The following is a 20,302-nucleotide window of genomic DNA, read 5'->3' as shown; positions in this document are numbered from 1 at the left end:
GTCCCGCCCAGCACCCAGCTAGCCTCCCAGCAGGTGAGAAGCCCAGACCAGCTGGGCGCTTTGGCGTTACCATCTCCGTCCCCTGCCCATTCCCCTTTCAGCAACGCAGTCGGGGCCCGGAGCCCCCAGTGCACCGCCCAGCGGCCCGCGGCGCAGAGGGGCACGAGCTCACAGGCCACCAGGCCGGCTCCCGCCGCGCACGCCCACCTGTCGGCCGCGCATGCGCAGCACGCGCCCGGCGCGCCCGGCCTCCCCGCGCCCCGCGGCGCGCGGCCTGTGCGCAGGCGCGGCGGCCGATGCGAGTGTGTATGTGCGGGTGAGAAGATGGCGGCGGCGGGGGAAGCAGCGTGAGGAGTCGGACGAGCGCCGAGGCTCAATGAAACAGGCCGCCATGGCCCTTCGCAACCCGCAGGTAGCCGGCGGCCCGCGTTCTGGGCGGGAGCGGCCCCGAGCCGCGGCGGGCGGCGCCGGGGCGGGCGAGCGCAGCCTACCCGGAGCGAGCGTGTGGGAGTGGGGGAGGGCGCCGGGACACGCTGCCCCGGACTAGGCCCTGGCCTCCCGCCGCCGCCGCGCCCCGGCCGCCCCAGCCGCCTCGCGCGGAGCTCTAGGGCCCCGCCGCGGGGGAGCAGCGAAGAGGGGTTCCTGGCCGCCTGCGGAGGGCGCGGGGGACGCGAAGGGGTTAACCTCCTGGTGGACTGCGGGGGAGCCGGGGGTCCCGAGGGGCCCCTGGGCGCCCCGGAGAGGCAGCCCGGGGGCGGGGGGGAGGCTTCGAGAGGTCCCGCAGTGTTAGGGCCCTCCAGACGCTTGGCTCGTCCTTCCGCGCCGAGCGGGACCCCAAGGCGTGGGGGTGCCCTGCTGCCCAGAAGGTTTCTTCCCCAGCTTGATTGACCGCGAGGGGCTTACTGCTTTTCTGGTTGATGGACTCGAGTCACTGCGGGGCAGTCTTAGGTTACTGTTGCAAAGAGAATTGGAAATTGAGTCGCTAGGACCATACTTTTACTTCCATTAGAGTGACATCTTTTGCACGAATTCATCGCAGTGTGGCTGACACTAACGCGCCGTGTCTTAGCTGTATCTAAAGTTTAGGGGCCGTTTATAATAACGTAGTGGGAAGAAGGGTAGGACTCCCCTTTCTCTTCTAGGGAGATGTACGTGTAGAGTCGATCCCCCCCTCCTCCATTACAATTACTCATGTGGTATTACAGTTACTCATGTGGTATTCTCTTTCAAGTTTGCTTTAGACCCCTGGTTTTTTGACATCTAATCCCTAGAAATTACTGCGCTTTATACAGTCCCAGGGTGCTTTGGAGTTAAATATGGGAAAGTGAAACAACGTAGCTACTGGGAAAACTGGTGCCCGGTAAATACTAACCCTCTGTAAGCTATTGGTTTTTCTCGCTCTTTTTGGAAATGAAGTCGATTTTAATGGCCATTGTAATTAATGTGTGTCGTGAAATTTGAAACGAGAGAACCTTTTTTTTAAAAATGAGATCTTACAGGAAGCTAAAATTCTGTCAAATTTTTGGTATTGTAGTTTGCAGTAGAAGTTTCCCCCTTTAACTTTTTGTTCACTTGTACATCTGCTTTTGTGAGTATTTAGTATGATTTAGTATTTGAATAATTTTTACACATGTATAATTGAAAGATTTTCTTATGAGATTTGGTATTTGTCGCTTTCTCAACTTAAATATTAATGTGAATAGCTCGTTAAAATTAGTAAGAACAGGTGCAAGATTGTGGACTCGTGTAATGTAATATGCATAGTGATTTTGGGAAACGAAGAAAGCATGTTTAGGGATAATTCAGTCCATTTATTTTTTTTCAAGATTTTATTTTTGTAAGTAGCTTTTACATCCACTGTGGGGCTCGAACTCACAACCCCGAGATCAAGAGTTGCACGCTCCACCGACTTAGCCAGCCAGGCGCTCCTAATTCAGTCCATTATTATAAGCACCCATTACAACGCAAATTGATTGAAATGGTAATTAACAGTGACTATGTAAACTTAATTGTAATTTCGTTTGCGTTCATTGTCCTAGTATTTATGTTTTATACTACAGTATTGCCTATACACATCTTTAGAAAATTGCAGTGGCTGAAGTCAGCTGAGCATAAGTGTTAGCGGCTTGAGTTTATTCTTTTGTTGGGTTTATTTTTAAGAGTGATTTAAATGCTTTGAAGTTCTAGCATGGAGAAGGTGGCAGAGGATTAGTTTGATTTCTCTTAATTTTCTTTTTAAAAGAATAGTAATGAAAACAAGTAATGAAATCCTGTGACAGGCTTTCATGATTGTATCCTGCTTGATACACGATTGTATCCTGCCCAGCCTGCTGAGCATTTTTAGAAATTTGTTTTCATTCAGTTACCTTCCATCCTGAGGGTCCTGCAGCGTCAGTGGTCATCCATTCATTCATTCAACAAATGGTGATCACTTACCATGTGCTAAGGATGGGTGTTAGGTGTATTACCTGTTTATAATTGGGAATGACAACCACAAATTAATAGTAAGGGTTTTATATTAAAATTGAATTGTTACGGTTACAGTTTTAAAAATTTATATAGATTATATCCTATTTCCTTGTTACTGATTGAACCCTGTTCCCTGGATTGAAGTGAACCAGTGCAGAACTTGGAAACATTTCTAATGCCAGTAGCTTTCAACATTTTACCAAATACAAAGGATAAACTTTACAGTTGAAGTGTAAATACATCTCTCATTTATGAATATTTGTTGTCTGATGAAATGCTCTGGGATAATTAGTTTGAACTGACCAGTTCTTCATTAAACCAGAAGAGATTTTTGTGGTCATTGAAGTTGTTTGTAATGAAATTCCCTTAACAGCTCATCCTACCCCTGTTTGAGTATCACGGCAGCTCTCCTGTCCTGGTCCCCTGAAGCGGGCTCACTCCAGTCTTTTCATTACCTCACAGTAGCGGGGCCCCCACATTTTATACTATGGAATTTCTTGGATCCCGTTTACAGCATATGGCAGAGTGTTACTGTGTCATTGAAAATCTGTTTGTAACTGACAGCTCTAATAGTAATTCTCAAAAGATACATTTTTATGGAGTCTCCCATAGTGAGCAGCTGAAGTAAATAAAATTATCTGAAATGCAGGGTATTTGGAGATCCTGATTTTCTTTTGCGTAGTGACAGCAAAATACGGAAACATGGCCTAAGACTAGATATGCCATTTAAAGTCTGTGAGCTGATGGTTGCTGCCGTGGTTTACAGAGCGGCGGTGCAGATGAGTCGTGTCCAGGGCCCTGGCCTCGTGTTCTCGAGCCATCTTGTTGGGACCACTGTTTACTGAAATTACATTGAAGGTGAAGCGGACCTGCCTCATTCCAGATTCCTCTCTAGAGCAAAAGTTAGGACATACATTCCAGTGCACTTTTATTTGGAAACTGCGTGATTTAAATAGTGGTTCACATAGAGAACTGAAAGGAGGAAAGGATTACAAGATTTAATGATCATTTAATGACAAACCTAGTGGCGCATTTACTTTGTGCCGTGTTTGGAGTGTAATATTCAGGTAATTGAGAAAAGTTGTATCATCTCTACTTGAATTATTAGTTACATCAAGATTCTTTTTCGTTTTTGTGTTTTTACTGATTTCAGACGTGTGAGTATGTGCTGTTAATGGATCTGGTTTTTCAAGTGGTTTGCTAAAGGTGGCTGCTGAGGACACTTTTTACTGATCTACTGAAGTATGAGAAATTGTAGGAAGAGCTTGCTTTTGGATTTGTAATTAGACTGTTAATATTTCTATTTACTGCCTCCCATGCAAGAATCCCAGTGGCACAAAACAGATAAATCTGTTTGCAGTGGAATCTATTGGCCTTGGGCCATGGGATTACTGTCATTTGTCACTTTAGTGCTACTTCAGCAGTGTGGATGTTCATTTCCAAAGACTTACATGTGCTTGGATTGCAGTTTGCCTGTTTATTGAGGTGATCTCCCCCAAAGGTCTTTTTGTGATCATTTTTGTCACTACAGGCTGGATTAAGTGTAGGTGACATAAAGGTAGCCCGTGCGGTATGTTCACAGTATTTGTTTCAAAGATCAGACATTGTAGAATCTATCATAAACCTGGATGTGGATCTTCAAAATGTAGACTTTTCGTGAGCTCGCTATTTTCTGACTATTTGAAAGCTCCTTAGCTGTGACCCCATTCCAGCAGAAGACCTGAGAAACCAGAAGCTGTTGGCCAGTGACTCCATTCTGCCCTCTGTCTTGACACATACGGTTCTCCTGTTGCCCTCTTTTGGGAATAGAGTAGGTGAGGAGTAGAGAAGATAGAGGTGTAGTTTAGAGCTGGGAGAATAATGTAGCGCAGAGAGGATTAGAGCATATTTTGTTTGAGTTTCCTTTTCTGGCTTACTGGAGAATTGTTAGATGGTACTGTGCATGGAGTGTTACCCCCCAGTGCCTGCCACCAAGTGTCCATGTGCTGATGCTGGCTGCTCTTGTGGTTCTCAGACCCCTTCCTTTTGGGCTTTGTCTGCAGCTTTATTGGTTGTCATTCTTCAGATTAATTCTTAATTTATGGTTTTGGTATCGGCTTGAGTGACATGCCTACACTGTCTGATTCAAGAGTCTCACAACTGCACTACAAGTGAAAGCAGCTTCTAGTAGAAAGGCTGGGATCCCCACTCTTGCACCTTTGGTACTTGATTTTTACATCTAGTTGCCTTTTTCCCTTCCTCCCCCTTCCTTTGCTCCCTTTTTATCATATATGGTGGTGGCAGGTTTTCTTTCCCCATTTGTCCTTGTTTTATGAGGAAAGTTTTTTCGGGGATCCTGGGAGGCTCAGTCAGTTACGTGTCCGACTCTTCAGCTCAGGTCAGATCTCAGGGTGGTGAGATCAAGCCCTGAGTTGGGCTCCACACTCAGGGTGGAGTCTGCTTGAGGATTCTCTCTCTCCCTTTCCTGCTTGTGCTTTCTCTCTCTCTCTAAAATAAGTATATAAATCTTTGAAAAAAGAAAATTTTTTCATTTCCTGTACTGTGTGCAGACAGCTTGGTGGCTGGGGTGGGAAGGCAGGGTGCCATGAATGGTGCACCCCCTGGAGCTGTTGTTCTGAGATGAGACCTGTTGATTGTGCTAGAGGTGGTGGGGACAGCTTTCCAGACCATTTTCTCCACTTAGTTCTCCCACTGTCCACAAAAATGGTGGTTTTGCATTATTATGAGTACATGTCAAAAATACTTGTGTTATAAAATGAATTGAATAAAAAAGCTAAATATCTGTGTAAGTTACATTTGCAAGTACAGGCTTGTGAAGTGGAACTGCTCACGGACAGTTAAGATGATCGTGTGTAGAAAATTGTGATTGGCCTTTTGGTGTAACTGGTTACAGTCTGCAGTGTTTACTTGTTCTCACAGAAACATGACATCCTTTGCCCTGGATATAAGGAGTGCATTTTAAATTTTATTATATTCATTTAAATTCAGTTAGGACTAATTAACTTATGAATTTATTTGGTATTCTAATAACTGTTAAGAGGATTTCTGGTGTTTTTTTTTTTTTGGGGGGGGGGAGTTTCTCCTATTTTAGACATTTTATAACTCTAGAGAAGCAGTGCCTTTCTTGAGAAACTTTCATACGTCATTAAAGTACTTACTCTCCCTATTCTTTCTGAAAGTCTTAATTTTTTTTTTCTTTTGATTCGCTGTGTTGAAGCTTTAGGGGAGATGGAAGAGAATTTGACAGCGAAATTTAATTCTGGAGTGTTTTTTTTTTAGATTTAGATTTAGATTTATTTGAGAGTTAGAAAAAGAGAGTGTGCGAGAGCGCAGGGGGAGGGAGAAGCATACTCCCCGGTGAGCAGGGAGCCCGCCGCAGGTTCCATCCCAAGAAGATTCCAAGATGGTGGCATCATGACCTGGGCTGAAGGCAGAAGCTTAACTGACTGAGCCACCCAGGCGCCCCTTTCTGGAGTTTTTTGAGAGGCTTGCCTGGTGTTGTAAAGTACTTCTCTTGATATTTTAAGTAGTAATTCCACTTAGATGGCTGCCAAGATGTGTATATTTATTTGAGACCTGAAGTAGGCCTTCTGTGTAGATCCCATAATTGGGCAAGGAAGAACATATTAATAATAAAACACTGAATGTCACAGTATTCAGCATTTGAGGAATGTTGTGCCGGGTGTAAGCGTCATCGTTTATAAAGTGCGGTAGCTTGTTTGATCCTTATGGCCACTGTGCAGCATGTTGTTGTCATCACCATTTCACAGATGAATGAAGTGAGTGAGACCCAGCTTGTGACTTGAAGTCCCATGGCTGTTAAGTGTGTGATTAGGGTCCTGCAAGCAGGTCTTTGGACTTCTGAATTCTTTGTTTTTTCTGCTTTGCCAGACTGCTTTTCTACAAGAGACTGGTAAAGACTTAGTGCTTCACATGGTGACTTTGCCATAGCACTTCCTCAGTGGAAGTTTACGGAATGGGTGAATGCATGAAATAAAAATTGAAATGTTTAAAGATTTTATTAATTTGAGAGAGAGCGAGAGAGAGTGTGCATGCATGAGCAGAGGAAGTGTAGATGGAGAAACAGGTTCTCTGCTGAGCACGGAGTTTGACGTGGGGCTCCATCCCGTGACCCTGAGATCATGACCTGAGCCGAAATCAAGAGTTGGATGCTCAGCCTACTGAGTCACCCAGGTGCCCCCCCCAATTGAAACTGTTTAAAGGTAGTAACCTTACTACGAGTTGCTAATATGTTACTCGTTACTAAATTTTGTGTGGGGTGCGTCCGTATTGATTTTTTTTAAACACAAAGTCCAAGGGCGATATATGTCTTCCATGCTTTTTTCTGCTGGGTGTTTTTGTTGTTGTTCCATTGTGTGGTCTGTTTAACCAGACGGTCACTGAGCTGAACCTTTTGGAGCAAATCTTGTTTTTAAAATTTTTGAAGGCATCTATTCAAGCATAGTAAGTTTTCTTCTTTATACCTGATTTTTGTCAGGGAATGGAACAGATATTCTGGAGGTTAAAGTATACTGAAAACTGTGGAAGTGCTCTAGAAATTTCTGAGTAATAAAATGTCCAAGCACTCTTTTTTTTTTTAAAGAAATGGTAGTTTAAAGAATTCAACCCCTCAATTATAGCAGCCATGCCATCCAGTTTTTATATAGTAAAAAGAGACCTGAATCAGATTGGGATTCTTGTCTCTTGGTCCCCCCTCTTCACTAGAAGGTTATTGAGAGGATGAACCTTTCCTTAGTTGGAGAGATTGGTAGGTAGGTCACCAGCCCGAGTGAATAGTGGGGGAATTGGTAGTTAGCCTGGGTTTTCCCCTGTCTTCTATTAAAATCAGGTTTTCTTCTCCTCCTCCTTTGTTTTAATCAAAGCACTACGATGGCAGAAAATAAAACACTCTTGCATTGCCCACCTCAGGTCCCTCTCCCCAGAGACAACAGCATTCAGCCACTTCTGACAAATAAAATGCAAAATCAGGTCTTCCAAGGGTAGCATTCTTTTTCATTTGGAATTAATTTGTAGGCTATCAGATGCTTTTATTCAGAACCACATATAAAGGACTTTATATTTTTTGTGATTGTTCAAACAAAAATTTTTGGCACCTGGGCATTAGGAATACAGAGCTGAAGAGAGTTCCTGTGCTTTAGAAAAAGTTCACAGAGTAGCAGAGGGGAGAGAAACAGGCTAATTGGTGAATTCTGATTTCGGGTGGTAATTCCTGTAACGGAAGTGTGAAGAACTTTGTCAAGAATTTTCATTCATTCATTCAGCAAATAGTTATTGAGGGGCTGCTGTGTACCAGGCACTGAGGATGGGGTGACAAGCAAAAACAGGCATTGTCCCCCCTGCCAGGGAGCTTACTGTCTGGTGAGGGACGCAGTTGCTGATCAGATAATCACAGTAATGCATGTGTGGTTCCAGGCCGAGAAGCGTGTCCCAAAGGAAGGGGACACAGTGTGTTGGCGTGGCCTGGGGAAGTCAAGGAAGTGTTTCCCTGACAGTGGTGCCTTAGGGGAGATGAACAGTGTGAGACAGCGCAGACTGCCTGTGCACTGGCCCTGTGGCTGAAGGGTGTTCAGAGCACTCGAGAGAACTTGGACAAAGCCTGTGTGTGCAGAGCTCAGTGCTGGAGAGGAGAGGCAGACCAGGGTCTATCCAACCTTGCCGGCTTTCTCAGATGTTAATGTCTTTATCCTGAGGAAAACATGGAAGGAGGGGCTCATACAGCGTGGAGCCACATAGTCATGTAGAGTCATGTAGCAGTGTGGGCTCACTCTCTGACGGCCCTGTGCAGAATAGACTCATAATGGGGTCACAGTGGCCATCGGAGGGTCAGGTAGGAGAGTTTCTGGCTTTTTGTTTAGGGAGAGTGCAGTGGGGACGCCTGGGTGGCTCAGTCAGTTAAGCGTCTGCCTTCAGCTCAGGTCATGATCCCAGTGTCTCGGGATTGAGTCCCGCATCCGGCTCCTTGCGAGACCCGCATCCGGCTCCTTGCTCAGCGGGGAACCTGCTTCTCCCTCTGCCTGCCTTTCCCCCTGCTTGTACTCTCACTCTCTCATTGTCTCTGGAAATAAATAAAATCCCCAAAAAAAACAGAGTGCAGTGGAGAGAGGTGGCATGGTTCAAGAGATATTTAGGTGTAAGATGGATTGAACAGGAGGAGAGAATGACTTGAGTGTCAGGGGAAGCTGGGAAGATGTCTCTTCTAAAAAGGTGACATTTGGGCAGAGAAGCGTGAGGACAAGGGCTTATGGGAGAGTGCATGCAGAGGAACCGGGTCCCAAAACCTGAGGCATGTTTAGAGACCCGGGAGAGGTTTGTGGCTGACATGATGTTTAGGGTGAAGTGGTGGGGCAGGAGTCAGGAGAGGTGAAAGACCTTGAGAGAGTCCAAGCCAAAGACTGCCTTTGATCTTGTAAGCAGGTGGGGGTCTGTGGGAACCCACAGTTTTTTTGTAATAAAACCACAGGTTTTAAAAAGCGGTAGTACCACTTTGTGTTAGCCTTGCTGGCGGAGATGGTTTCCAGGGGGTTAGTTGAAGAACTTCATGGGCTGTTAAAGGCTTCACTCCTCTGGCTGTCCTCCAGATCTGGGAATGTCCTCTGTTCACTTCACCCCAAGCATGTTAAACCCCAAAACTTTGAGGGGAAAAAAGTAGGGCAGTCTTTTGGGGGCATCTGAGGCGGATTAATGCAAGGCAAATAGCTCTTGACTGTCCTCAGTGATAATTGGATAGATGTGTTAGGGAAGGCTACTTGGGGACATTATTCCCTTTATTTGGGGGGGCACCTTTAAAAACAAGCATTTGTTCCTTTGTTGTGATCCTAGGAATTAAAATATAAGAAATACATGTCACCTGTAGTATCCCACAATCCTGAGGTGACTTAATGAGGTTAATATTTTGAAATGCTTCCCTTCAGCCCTTTTTATGGTAGATGTTAGAAATTTGGAATCATTTCATGTGATAGTATTTCTTACATTGTGACTTTTTTTTTTTAAAGATTTTATTTATTTATTTGCCAGAGATAGAGACAGCCAGCGAGAGAGGGAACACAAGCAGGGGGAGTGGGAGAGGAAGAAGCAGGCTCATAGCAGAGGAGCCTGATGTGGGGCTCGATCCCAGAACGCCGGGATCACGCCCTGAGCCGAAGGCAGGCACTTAACCGCTGTGCCACCCAGGCGCCCCTACATTGTGACTTTTGATCATAGTCTTTTCCTTCGGGAATCTTTGCACCCTGATGGCTAGCCAGACCTCCTGGGTAGGGCTCCTCGTGGGCAGGCCCCCAGATCTGGGTTGTAGGCAGTTCCCCCTGGATGTTATAGCCATGCTCAGGTTTCAGAGCCTCCATATGGCTTTGGTTCTGGCTTGTTTCACTTAACCTGTTGAGCACTTACTATAAATAGGATTAATCTAAATCATTTTGGGTAAAATTATTTAACTTATCCATTCTAGGTTAGGTGTGAACAACAAAAATGCATGTATGTACCGCTGTGAGAGGCAATAGTATCTAATTTTAGCACTGAGTGGAATGAATTGTGGGAATAGAACAGGCATGAAAAACCTGAAAATTTTGCCCCTTTGTCACATTGGGTCTTCTGATGGAGATTTTATCTATCTATCTATCTATCTATCTATCTATCTATCTGACAGAGAGAGATAGCGAGAGAGGGAACACAAGCAGGGGGAGTGGGAGAGAAGCAGGCTCCCAGTGGAGCAGGGAGCCCGATGTGGGGCTCCATCCCAGGACTCTGGGATCACGCTCTGAAGGCAGAGGCTTAACGACTGAGCCACCCAGGCACCCCTAGATGGAGTTTTTTTTTTTTTTTTGAAACAACTATCCAATTTCTTTCTTTCTTTCTTTCTTTCTTTCTTTCTTTCTTTCTTTCTTTTCTTTCTTTCTTTCTTTCTTTCTTTCTTTCTTTCTTTCTTTCTTTCTTTTCTTTCTTTTCTTTCTTTTCTTTCTTTTCTTTCTTTTCTTTCTTTTCTTTCTTTTCTTTCTTTTCTTTCTTTTCTTTCTTTTCTTTCTTTTCTTTCTTTCTTTCTTTTCTTTCTTTTCTTTCTTTTCTTTCTTTTCTTTCTTTTCTTTCTTTCTTTCCTCAGCCAGCGAGAGAGGGAACACAAGCAGGGGGAGTGGGAGAGGAAGAAGCAGGCTCCTAGCAGAGGAGCCTGATGTGGGACTCTATCCTGGAACGCCAGGATCACGCCCTGAGCCGAAGGCAGCCGCCTAACGACTGCACTACCCAGGCGCCCCAACCAGATGGAGATTTTTGATTAATTACTTTTCAGCAACATTTGTCCAGCTCCTGCTGTGTGCTAGCACCTGTGTTGGGGTTTGTATGTTACAAAACACAGTTACAAAAAAATACCTAAGTACAGATACATTCTATAGAGCCACTCTGCTTGTGGTCTCGATGCTCTGAGTTGTGGGTAGGACCCAGTGTGGACGGTGTGGGAGCAGCCCAGACTGCCACACGGCTCATTCGAACTGTGACTATGTGATGTCCCAGAGAACTGGGGTGCACTTTCTAATTCACCCTAAAGTCTGGTCGTAGTCAAAATTTCTCTGAGGTTGTGTGTACAGTATTAAGCCAATTTGTTTTCAGAAATTCGTGCTACCCTTTTTTGTTGCTGTCAGGGATTTGTCAGTTTAGGAAATTCTTGCCTCCGTTTCTTCACAAACGTGCTAAAATAATTACTTTTCTAAAGAAAGATTTTATTCACTTATTTTAGAGAGAAGGAGAGAGATTGAGAGAGAGTAGGGGGCAGGGCAGAGGGGCAGGGAGACGATCTCAGGCAGACTACATGTGGAGCTCGGAGCCCAACTTGGGACTCCATCCCACGACCCCAAGATTATGACCAGAGATGAAATCAAGAGTCAGATGCTCAACCGACTGAGCCACCCAGAGGTCCCTAAAATAATTACTCTTGGTTCCATCTTCTTATTGAACTCTTGGGTTTTCCATGCCACAACTGTACATGATGAATTAAGTGCCAGGAACACAAATTCTAAATTTAAAAATTGAAATTGACTAGTGTTAAATGAGAAAGATATGAGAGAGCTACTTTTTTCTATTTTTTTTTTTTTTCTTCAAATCTGAAAAGCATTCTCTGCAGTTTTGGCTGGAAGCTTAGCTGACTATAACTTGAACTTCACACACGATGACACTGTAGCAGTATCCTAGCAGTGACTAGTCTTGGACACAGAATTACCACAGCTGAGTTTGCAAAGAGTTTACCTCTTATCCCATGTTGAACAAATAGGCTTTTCTTTCTAAGGTGGACAGAAAGTAAAGTACATTGTCATTTTGTTTCTTTGACATTGATCTCTTTTTGGGTGGAAACCTATTTGAACTAGCTTTGTTAATTAGTCCTTCACTGTCCTATGAAAAAGGAAAGGAATGCCATGTATGTAACGTGCACAGTAAGCTTTGAGGCCCCTGTGGACTTTGGTTTTGTAGATGCACTATCTTTCCTCTGAGAGTCAGTCAGCCGTTCATAGAGGCCTGCAGCCTCCCAGGCCCTGCGTGGGCACTGTGCCCAGAGAGGGCCCTGCCTGGTGGAGGGGAACACCACACACATGGTTGTCTAACTAGAGCCCTGGCAGAGGCTCTGAAGTAAGAATAAGGACCCTGGGAATGACCCGGTGCCCCAGGAAGGCTTTCTTGAGGTCTGGTTCTCCTCCAGCACCTCCACTGTCAGCACAGCGTCTTGCCTCCGCTGTGTGTGCAGTGGTAAGTTACTTGATGGAGGGACCAGTTGGAGGAAATAAAAAGAACACCTGGTTGTCATTCAGTTTGTTCAGGACTGCATATGGGTTTGTTTTGGTGTTTCACATTCTGGAAATGAAGATTAGGACCACAGCGTGCAGAACCATGAGGGACAGATTGGTCCTCTGTAGAAATAACTTTTAGTAACGAGACCTGAATAAGGAGGATAGGCTGCTGATGAAGTAATCAGATTGATTATAATTTCTGCCTTAAGAATGAGTGGGTGGTGGGCGCCTGGGTGGCTCAGTCGGTTGAGCATCTACCTTCAGCTCAGATCGTGATCTTGGGGTCCAGGTTGTGATCCTGGGGTCCTGGGATCGAGCCGCATCAGGCTCATTTCTCCCTTGCCCTTTGTTGCTCCCCCTGCTTGTGTGTGTGTGTGTGTGTGTGTGTGTGTGTGTGTGTGCGCGTGTGTGTGCGCGCGCGCGCACGTGCAGCTCTCTCTCAGTCAAAAAAAAAAAAAAAAAGAATGAGGAGGTGGGGCACCTGCCTGGCTCAGGTGGTGGAGCACGTGATTCTTGATCTCAGGGTTATGAGTTCAAGCCCCACATTGGGTGTAGAGTTTACTTAAAAAAAAAAAAAAAAAAAAAGCATGGGTGACCTCTAAGCTTCTTTTAGGGTTTTTCATGGTTCTCTTTATCTCTGTTGTGTAGTTTCTTGAATCCAGGTGACTGACCTCAGTATCAGATAATAAGGTATTTTGTTTTATTTTCTGGGTTGTTTCTCAGTAAATGTAATCCTGAGATCAGAGGACAGTTGCTGATGCCAGTACAGTGCTTTCAGCACCCCTCTCCCATGCCCTGTTAGTGGGCCATGGTAACCATCCTTTATTGACCAGGCCAGAGCAGACGCCGTTAATCCCCCCAATTCAAGAGCCACAGAACTGTCAGCCTTCCCAGGTAGAGAGCCTAATTGTATGTCAGAGATGAGCATAAGTTTAACGAGAGCAGGGATTTCTTTGTTTTGTTTGCTGATACATCTCCAGGGCCTAGAACGTAACAGTGCTCAGTAAGTATGTATTGATGAACAAACTGGAGAAAGATACAGCACAGTCCATATATTGAGGAAGTTCACAGTTGAGTGTGGGAGAGACTAATCCACTGCTACAATCCAGAGTGAGTAACTCTGCAGGTTTGTTGGGAAAATAGTTGGTAAAGCTGAGACTTTGGAAGTGACTGAGTTCTCTGGTGTGAGAAGACCTCTAGGCCAGAGAGAAGGCCCCTGGTGCAAGAGACCCGCGTGTGCACAGCAGCGTGGAAGCGAACAGAGAGAGCTGCAGCGCCAGGCTGTGGGGGGAACTTGCTGATGAGTCTGGACAGGTAGGTGAATGACAAACCCTGAGTTCTTGTATGCTCTGCTGGAGCCTTTTCTCCTGAAGAGCTGTGGAAGGCTCTTCCTAGGGACCAAAATCACATTCCCATTTTAGAGAAAGTGCTGTGGTGGCTGCCTGTGGTTTGGAGTGTGGAGGCTGAGCCTGGAGGCAGGGACGGCTGACCCACTGAGGAGCACTGAAGGGATGGGGTGGGTAAATGAGGCTTTGGGTGACCAGCTGAAATGGGATGCAGAGGGAGCCAGGCAGCATTATTGTAATGTATTTTAATAATGCATTTTCTTCTTCAGTGAAATGCTGTGTGTTGTTTAGTAAAGTGTTTTTTTCCCACTTATATTGTGAATATTCTCCATTATTAAACTTTTTCTTCAGTATTATTTTTAAGTACTGTGGTACTTAGTTATTTAGTATTATTTTTAAGTACTGTGGTTTTATACATACTACCAACAGTAATGGGAGACACCTGGGTGGCTCAGTTGGTTAAGCATCTGCCTTCTGATCAGGTCATGATCCCGGGGTCCTGGGATCAAGTCCCGCATCAGGCTCCTTGCTCAGCAGGAAGTCTGCTTCTCCCTCTGCCTGCTGCTCCCCCTGCATGTGCTCTCTCTGACGAATAAATAAGATCTTTAAAAAACAACAACAACAAAAACAGTGATGGGCATTTTTTGGATACATTTTTTAGTTGTTTCAGTTTGTGAATTATCTTATTTCTCACAACTAAAGCATTGAAGTAAATCAAAAGGTGAATTTAAATCATTGATTATCTTGGGGGTAGAGGGGGAGATATATTTTGCTAAGTAATATTAAGTAATTAGTGGTAATTTAAAACAAAGTTTTTTTTTTAAGATTTTATTTTTAAGTAATCTCTAGACCCAATGAGGGGCTCAAACTCACAACGCTGACATCAAAAGTCTTATGCTCTACTGACAGGTCCAGCCAGGTGCCCCGAAAACATGAAGTTTTTTTAATGTTTGGATTTTTATTTTATTTATTTTTTTTAAAGATATTATTTGAGAGAGAGAGAGAGAGTAGAGATAGAGAGCATGAGTAGGGGGGAGGGGTGGAGGGAGAGGGAGAAGCGGACTTGCCACTGAGCAGAGAGCCTAAGGCAGGGCTTTATCCCAGGACTTCGGGATCACCTGGAATCATGACCTGAGCAGACGTTTAACCACCTGAGCCACTCATGTGCCCTAAATGTTTGGATTTTAAAACTACATACTGATTTGATCAGAGACAAGTTATACATGTGAAATACTTGAAAAAGATTGAGAAAGCTCTTTCCATAAAATATTTGTCAATAAGCTGGTTAATGTTTGGTGAAGGCCAACTATTTTAGCTGCTGCTAGAACTATTCAGGAAGGTAACTGAAGTGCTCTTACCCTGTGTGGGCAGTGGGTGACTAAGCACATGTTTGAGGCCTCGGGAACAGCTGGGGCACGTTGTGAGATGTGTAGTTAAGTGCCGAGTTTGTGTGGTGCACGTGTGAAGTTCTCCAGTAATTCAGAGAGTGAAGGAGATGAGTGACGAGTAGCCTTGACAGTGAAAGAGGATTTTGGCGAATGGAGTGGAAGTAGGAGGGCATTCTGTGTGGGGAAACAGAATGAGGAGGGCTTAGATTTCACATTAACCAGGTTTTGGCTTTTGGAGTGATCTTACTTTCTATGAATCCCCTGATTGCTACCACTGAACTTGGAGCAGGCCTTTTATCTCCTTCATTACTCACTTCATTCCTATCTTAGTTAGGATGCTTTTGATAACAAGTAAAAAAAGAAAGGCCGACTCTAACTGGCTTGCGCCATACACTAGGGACATAGTGGCTCATGGAACTAGAAATCCCAGAGGGAGGCCAGGCTTCAGGGCTGGTCTGCTGAGTCAGTCCAGTGCTGTCTTTGAGGACCTGGTTTCTTCTCACTTCTGTTGTGTCAGCATTTTCCTAAGGCTAGTTCTCCAAATGACACCATGGTCATAGCAGATGCAGGCTTCACGGGTGGTGTCCAGCCTACAGCGCATCAACCAGAACAAGAGAGTGCATGTGTGTTCCGGAGTTCTTGACTGTGTCCTGGGGTTTGTGCCCTTTGGGTCACCCTTGAACCAAGCACTGTGGGCAAGGGGTGTGGTGTGCCAAGTCAGGCTCCATCTAGAACTGGGAGTGTGTGTGTGTCAGCCTTCTGAGCTGGGGGACCACTCACTAGCAGGGAGGAGGAAAACGCACTTTCAGAGGATGGCTGCAAAGGTCATTACCTTCCCATCCGGGAACACCATTTCTTCCCACTCTCCTTTTTCAGGTTTGTCAGTTCCTCCTCCTTCTGGACTCCTCTGAATGAAGACTCTGCCGTTTTTTCTTGGCAAGTCATCCTGCACAGTCCGATGGCATTCTATTGTATTTCAGTCTTAATTAAATTTTATTCTACCTTAACTATTCATGTATTCTTTTTGGGTAGCCCCAAGCCCCAGGTTCTAATCCTGGCTCTCCCATCTTCTGTTCCTGGGATCTTGGGCAGTTAGTTCGCTGAACTTGAAGTTTTTTCATCTTAACACACAGTCAACAGATATTTACTAGATTCTAAGTATTGTACTTAAGCACTTAAGTGGTTGGGATCCCGAACTGAAAGACACAGGAGGTCACAATTCATTTACAGAGACATACAGGTAAATGAGAAATTACCATGAGATGTGATGTTGCTTTGACAGAAATAAGGAGTTGGGAAGACTTCCCTGAGGAAGGATGCCTGTGTTGACCCTTGACAAGCGGTGGTCACAGCAGCGAGGGAGGAGGGAGCTGCTTGCATGAAGGCTTCAGGGCAAGAGAATAACTGGGGTCGCTGCACAACAAGGCAAGGCTGGATTATTTAGGCGGGAATGGCCCTTATTCCAAGCTAAAGGGTTTAGATTCCATCTCTTTATACTGTACAGTTATACATCCTGGTTTACACTTGTCCCGGGATAATTAATGTGATTCTTTCATACTGAACTGTGCTTCCAGTTGGGGTGATAAATGGTCACCTGACTTAAAGTGGGAGTTGAGAGCCACGTGGTGGCAGTGTACAGGAAGCAGTGCTTACCTTAGAGTAGGACCTGGGATCACATAGGAATATAGCAGAACTTCTCAAACCTCACTACAGAAAGAGTCAACTGGGGATCTTTTTGATGGCACATTTGGCTGCTGTAGGTGTGAGGTGGGGCTTGAGAGCTGCATAAGCTCTTGAGTTATGCTATTGTTACTGGCCTGGGGACCACCCTTTGAGTAGCAGGGTAGGATAGGACATTAGGAGTGTCAAAGCGTCCCTGAAGTCCCTGGAATCATACACAAAAATGTGGGTGTGTGCATTCTTCAGGAAGTGGTCCTAATTTGCTTACATCAGATTCTCAGGGGCTCTGCAACCACCCCAAAACATTTAAAATCACTGCCTTTTAGAAATAATGTAATGATGAAATGACATGTATACATGAAATGCCTTTAAGGCAGTGCCTGACTCAGGAGAGTAATCCAGAATGCTTTAGGTATTTGTCTTCCTTCCCTCCCACTCCTCTTCCCCTGGCCAAGTTCTTTGAGGCAGGAAACATTGCTTAAACATTTAAAATAACTTTTTAATGTTTTGTATACTATCAGTGCTCAGCAAAAATCTGTGTAGTTTGGTGACAAACTGTTTCAGGACTGTTAGCCATCCTGACCGCATTTGAGGGTCCTCTTTGTGTGTCAGGTATTTTACTAGGTGTTGAGAGGCTGCCATTGGATGTCGTGCGTAGCCAAGCTTGAGGTAGGCTCATCAGGGCTTGGGTTGGATAGTAACAGGAACAGCAGGATTGAAGAGGAGATGAATCATATTTTTCTAATCTTATTATTGAGGTGTAATGTATGTTCAGAAAGGTGCTACTCCTGCCTTTGATGCATTGAGATACTGTTCTCTGGGTCTCCGTCATGTGGGATATCGGTAGGCATCGGTTAGAATGCTGCTTGTACTTCATGTAGTTGCTTTGTTCAAGCTCTGCTGGTAGAGCTTTCTGAACATTTTGGTATTTTGTTGATTGTCACAGAAATTTGGGATGGAAAGAGTACCTAATTTAAGATAATCTTCAAAGTTTCTCATCTAGGAGGCTAGCAGAACAATGAAGTATGCCATTGGCACAAGTGTAGAAGCTGGTTCTGAAAAAATAATGGGTCTTTTGGATTTAAGGTTAAACATAAAAGAGGAAGTGCTGTGGGCCTGGCAGCCTGGAAAATGGAACTGCAGTGTGATGGCGCAGTCCACATGGAAGAAGTGAATTTGGACTTTACCAACACAGTTGATGCTTGGAGAGCAGGAGAGCTTCTTGTGGGGGATCTTGAGGGGCCAGCCGAAATGAGAGGAGGGAGTGGTGGGAGGCAGAGTCCAGTCTTACAGGGTATGGGAGCTACTGGTAGATGGAGTGTGTGTGAGAGAGAGCTCTTGATGTTAACAGATTGATGCTTGATGGAAAGACGCACTAGCTGGAGGGCGTAAAAGGATGCTGGATTGGATGGGAGGTTATTTCTGAAAAAGAGTGTTGGAGGTGAGTGTTAGATTTCAGTTAGTTAAGAGCAAATGGGAAATGAGCTCAGTTATAAAAGAACTGTCTTTGTGGAAAAGACATGACTAAAAAGTTGGGAGGGGGCAGGTACCAGGCTGGTTGAGTGGGTTGAGCGTCTGACTCTTGGTTTTCTCTCAGGTCGTGTTCTTGGGTTCATGAGATCGAGTCCCACATAGGGCTCTGCACTCAGGGAGGAGTCTGCTTGAGATTCTTTCCCCCTCCCTCTCCCTCCCTTTGCTCACACACTCTCTCTAAAATAAATAAATTAAATTTTTAAAAAGTTGCATAGGAGTGGAATTTTTTTTGTCAAATTATTTCAGTTGCATGATAGTTTTTCTTCTGATTGCCATTTAGCCTTGTTGTCTTTAAGTTGTTAGTGATCGATACACCCTTAAAAACACTAAAAGAGTTCTCATTTTATTTTGTTATTTTATTATTTTAAGATTTTGTTTATTTATGAGAGCACATGCATGTGAGCTTGAGTGTGGAGAGGGGCAGAGGGAGAGGGAGAAGCAGACTCTCTGCTGAGCACGGGCAGGACCCTGGAATCAAACCCAAGCCAAAGGCAGACACTTAGTCAGCTGAGCTACCCAGGTGCCCCAGGAGTTCCCCGTTTAAAAACATCTGTCCTGGATGTTGTTCATCAAGCAGTAGGTCATCTTATAAAGTGAATAATCGTTTCAAATTGTTTCATAGTTGCTTCTGTCTGGTTTGGGGGCATAACTGAGTGGCAAAGTAGCTCTGCTCACCTTCCCTCCTGTTGTCTGCTTAGTTTCTCCCACCCTTCAATTGTGTATAGTGGTAGAGCTTTTCCCTAGGTTATGGGAACACCCCTGCACAGTGATTCAGAACCCTAACTGCACATCAGAATTACACAGGAAGTGTTCAAAATGTTGAATGAAGCCTGGGCGCCCCTTACCCCCACTGAACCCTGATTTTTTGCAGCTATGACCTGAGGATCCTCAGGTGATTCTAGGGGATAGCCTGGGCTGAGAATCACTGCCTTCGGCCTTTAACCTGCATAGCTCACCCTGCTTCCCTGCTAGGTGAGCCCCACCAGTGTTTGATTTTCTGCTTCTGTATGGGAAACAGTATTGTGAGCTAATTGGGTAAAATACCTCTTTTCTAGGATACTGAAGTTTTGAGCTGTACATATTTACCGTAAAGGGGACTTTCTGAAGTCTCAGGTTTTATTTTCTCTAGATTTTTAGGGGCCCCTGGGTGACACAGTCGGTTAAATGTCCGACTCTTGGTTTTGGCTCAGGTCGTGATCTCAGGGTCGTGAGGTCAAGCCCCATGTCAGGCTCCACACTTAGCTCAGAATCTGCTTGAGGTTCTCTCTTTCTCCCTTTCCCACTCGTGTGTGCTTGCTCGCTTGCTCTCTCTCTCTCAAATAAATAAATCTTAAAAGATTTTTAATCATAACAGTGAACTTAAATACATACTTAAGGAATGAAGTTCAGTCTGTTGTTTTGGCTGGTAAAGGAAACTATTTCTGCATAGTTGCAGTCTTCGTTTTCAGCAGATCATTAGGTAGAAGTAAAGCTGAAAAAGCAAGCAGTGGACTGCTTCCTCAGTGGACTCTGCTGGCCTTAGCTGTCAGCACCGTATTTGTTGTGTTCTTTTATTTTCAGCAGGTCGTAGTTTAGCAGCTTTTATTGCTTGGACCAACTCTTCTAAGTAACTTTGATTTTCATTAACAACCAAAGCAACTCATTAAGGGGAACACGGGGAAGTTTTGAGAGCCATAGAAAGGGTTGACGGTATCTTCCTCCCTCTGGATGTATGGGATACAGACAGGGGTGTAAGTTGGGCAGCCCTAGATCTTGCGAGGTATTTAAGAAACCATGGGTAATGGCCAGCAAATTGAAGAAAGTCATTTATGTAGTAACACTGCTTTTTTCCAAATGTGTTTAAACCTGAAACTCTGGTTCAGCGATGCACTTTCCTTTCTGGCAGGTGGCCTTCAGTAGGCCAGCTTCTGTTGGTTTGGTTCCAGCATATTTCATTAAGTGAAAAATCCTGTAGAACAGACGCACTTACAAGTTTCTGCCCATGTAGCTCTCTGTTTAATGAGACACGTGAGGTTTGACTCAGTGTTCCTGGCAGTAATTGTCTGTGTGTGGTGTGGGGTTTGGATAGGGGGTCCGGGGATCTAGGCACTTACAAAGGCTG

General features: G+C 44.8%; 1 protein-coding gene across 1 annotated transcript in view; it reads left to right on the top strand.

Moving 5' to 3' along the window:
* Positions 1-294: 294 nt before the first annotated feature.
* USP10 (ubiquitin specific peptidase 10) overlaps positions 295-20,302 on the top strand; it is a 71,994-nt gene continuing 51,986 nt past the window's right edge. Inside the window, exon 1 of the mRNA XM_040633239.1 lies at positions 295-412. Within this exon, the coding sequence (XP_040489173.1) occupies positions 377-412 (36 nt within the window). The 5' untranslated portion in view covers positions 295-376. The remainder of the gene's footprint in view (positions 413-20,302) is intronic.

This window comes from Ursus maritimus, unplaced genomic scaffold (genome assembly GCF_017311325.1).
Source record: "Ursus maritimus isolate PB19 unplaced genomic scaffold, ASM1731132v1 scaffold_19, whole genome shotgun sequence".
Taxonomy (NCBI): Eukaryota; Metazoa; Chordata; class Mammalia; order Carnivora; family Ursidae; genus Ursus; species Ursus maritimus.
The sequence above is the reverse complement of the archived record's forward strand: the minus strand, read 5'-3'. Positions and strand labels throughout refer to the sequence as shown.